We start from the raw sequence: 2,558 nt of genomic DNA on the forward strand, positions 1-2,558 counted from the left end.
GAAGGGAAGGGCTGGGGGTTCGGGGGCTCTGCGGGAGCAGGTACACGAGGAGGGAGCTGCGGCTGAGAGTCCCTGCTGGGTTCCTGCGGCACTTCCGACTTCCTCAGGATCTCCTGGAGCTTTTCGACTCTGACCCGGCGCAAGTGGGACAACTTCCTCATCACGGAAAACTGCTCGAGAAACGTCTCCAGGGGCACCTCGCCCTCCAGGAACCTCTCGGCCATTTTCTGGAAGAGAAAACAGCCTCAGCATCAGCGTCGCATCCCTCTGCTCTTCTTCCCCAAGCCCAGCTTAGGATTTAGGCCTCTCTCAGGGGCCATGGCACCACACACAAGCAAACAAAGGGCAATCCGATTTTTTGGAACAACAATGCCAAACTACAAAGAGATCATCCTTGATTTAAGGGATTAGGTTTGGGAGTGTAACTGCAAGTCTTTGAGGACTAATCACTCCAATTGCTAACGGATTTAAAGCTTAAGCTCACCTCAGACTCCTCCTCGATTTTCTGGCTTTCCACCTGCAGGAGATCCAGCAAGGTCTGAGGATGCATCGCTGCTGAAAATTTCTCTGGGGAAACAAAGAGAGAAGCAGAGCAAACCATGAAACACAAACCAGGGTAAAATCATGAGCACGCAGCCCTGCTGCACTCTCACACGAGTGCCTTCCTGCCTCGGAAACTGTGGGTGCAAGGAGAAAATCCAAAGAGAAAAGAACCTTAACCACTGCTGCACCAGGAGGGTCTTTTCCTGGGACAGCATCCTTGATCCATCCAACCGAGTTCGACCAGGAAACAGGAGAATATTGATTTTATAGGCAGCAGAGTCCTTGCTGCCACCCCCCAAAAGAGTTTCTCTGCTCAGCAGCACGGCCAAGGTAGGCAGAAGCAAAAGGAAAGGATGTTGTGCTAACTCCAGCCCACGTGACTCCATCGGAAAGCGTGCAAGGTCTGCAGACGCTCACCCAGCTTTGCCTTTTGCTCTTTACACCGCTCAGCCAGCTTCTGCAGCTCTTCGTATTTGTTGGAGAGATCGCTGCGCCCCGTCTCCAGCGGCGCCTGGAACTTCAGGTTCTGCTCGGCCAAGCTGCGGTTGGCAGCCAGAGCCATCTCCCTTTCCAGCTGCAGCTCCTGAACCTGCGGACGGAGAGGGGACAGTCACCGCGGGCGAGGGGCAGACGGAGCCCAGCCTGTGTCACACCGTCCCCACGTACCTCCTGGGACTCCAGGGCCAGGCGCTCGATCTCCTCGGCGCTTTCCTGCAGCTCCTGGAGCTCCTCCACTGTCCGGTTCCTCAGGGTCTCCATTCTCCTGCAGAGGAGCTGCGGGCTCCTAGGAGGGGAGAAGGAAGTGAAATAAAGAGAAGGTTTTGTAAAGCCAACTCCAAATAGGTACTAATCTGATTAGGGATTTAAAACCGGCTTTGCTCAGCGGATTGAAAGAGCTCCGCCCGAGCGGTTCCGCTTTGCTGTAAAGAATCCAACTGCCCACGCTCACGGGTGAGACCACCGTGTCTTCCCGCACCTCACCACCTCCCCAGCTCCTCGGCTCCTGTCCCATTTGATGTGTTTTCTTTCTGTGTGTTTGCCTTTCTAGCTACGTGGAGCCATCGTTTCCCCCACATATTGCTGCTGCCCTTGGAAAACACGAAGTGTCGGTGTTAGTCACAGGTGGGGAACCCAACCCAGTACTTGTGATTTAAAAAATCGGTGAAATATTACTAAAATGGAGGAAATAATGGATTTTCTGCACCATGTCCCTGACTTATCCCAAATAATCAAGCCTGTCTGATCGTATTTAGCAAATATCAGATGTTTGTTGCAGGTTCTAAGGTGTGGGATGCAACAATGCGGGAATACACTAAAAACAGGAGGGAAATGAAAGAGTGGTGCCCTCCCACCGAGAGAGAAAGGGACATACCAAACACCCGATGGGGATTGCTGCGTCCTCCTAATCGCTCCTGGCTCTTCTACCTCTCACTCGAGTGAAACATCCCAACGATATCGCTCTGGGAATGTTGCATCAGCCTCTGCACATCACACAGAACGAGGAGGTAAGGCTCGGGGTTACCAAATCTCTTCACCCAGGACCCAGCCAAACCTGTTCCGAGTAACACCCACCGAAAAACTGGGAAATCAGCTCCCTTACTGCATCTGGAAGGACATAACTTCACCTCTCTGCAAACAGAAAGAAACTCACGGGGGGATTTTGTTACTCCTGAGGGTCACAGAGCATAAGAGGGAAAGAAACAGGAATAATGGCAAATGGAAAACTCAACTTCTGTGGCGTGGTGGTCAGGGATGGGCTGTGGGAGGTGTTCAAATGGCCCCCAGGAGTGGGGACACAAAGAGCTGCGTACTGCCCTGGCTCCGGCGGGTCACCAGCTCGGGGTAGAGGCTCTTGCCTCACGGATCTCGCCGGTTTTTAGCAGCATTCCCCTAAAACGCAGCCCCCAAGGTGACACTTTGCCTCTCCGAGGGGCAACGCACGGGGCCCCGCAGCTCAGAAAGGCTGGAGGCACCGGCAAGGGGCTGCCCGCAGGACTGCTGCGCCCCGGGCCGTG

At 54.1% G+C, this 2,558-nt stretch overlaps 1 protein-coding gene across 1 annotated transcript; it reads right to left on the reverse strand.

The window, feature by feature from the left end:
- Nucleotides 1-44: 44 nt before the first annotated feature.
- On the reverse strand, nt 45-1,302 carry VPS37C (vacuolar protein sorting 37 homolog C (S. cerevisiae); the record flags this gene model as incomplete). Its single annotated transcript, XM_010078397.1, has 4 exons — nt 1,210-1,302; nt 961-1,132; nt 485-567; nt 45-227 (listed from the first exon to the last, which is right to left on the reverse strand). Coding segments are annotated over exons 1-4 (531 nt in total), but the record flags the coding sequence as incomplete, so codon positions are not given.
- Nucleotides 1,303-2,558: the final 1,256 nt, after the last annotated feature.

This window comes from Pterocles gutturalis, unplaced genomic scaffold (genome assembly GCF_000699245.1).
Source record: "Pterocles gutturalis isolate BGI_N339 unplaced genomic scaffold, ASM69924v1 Scaffold53108, whole genome shotgun sequence".
NCBI classification, from domain to species: Eukaryota; Metazoa; Chordata; class Aves; order Pterocliformes; family Pteroclidae; genus Pterocles; species Pterocles gutturalis.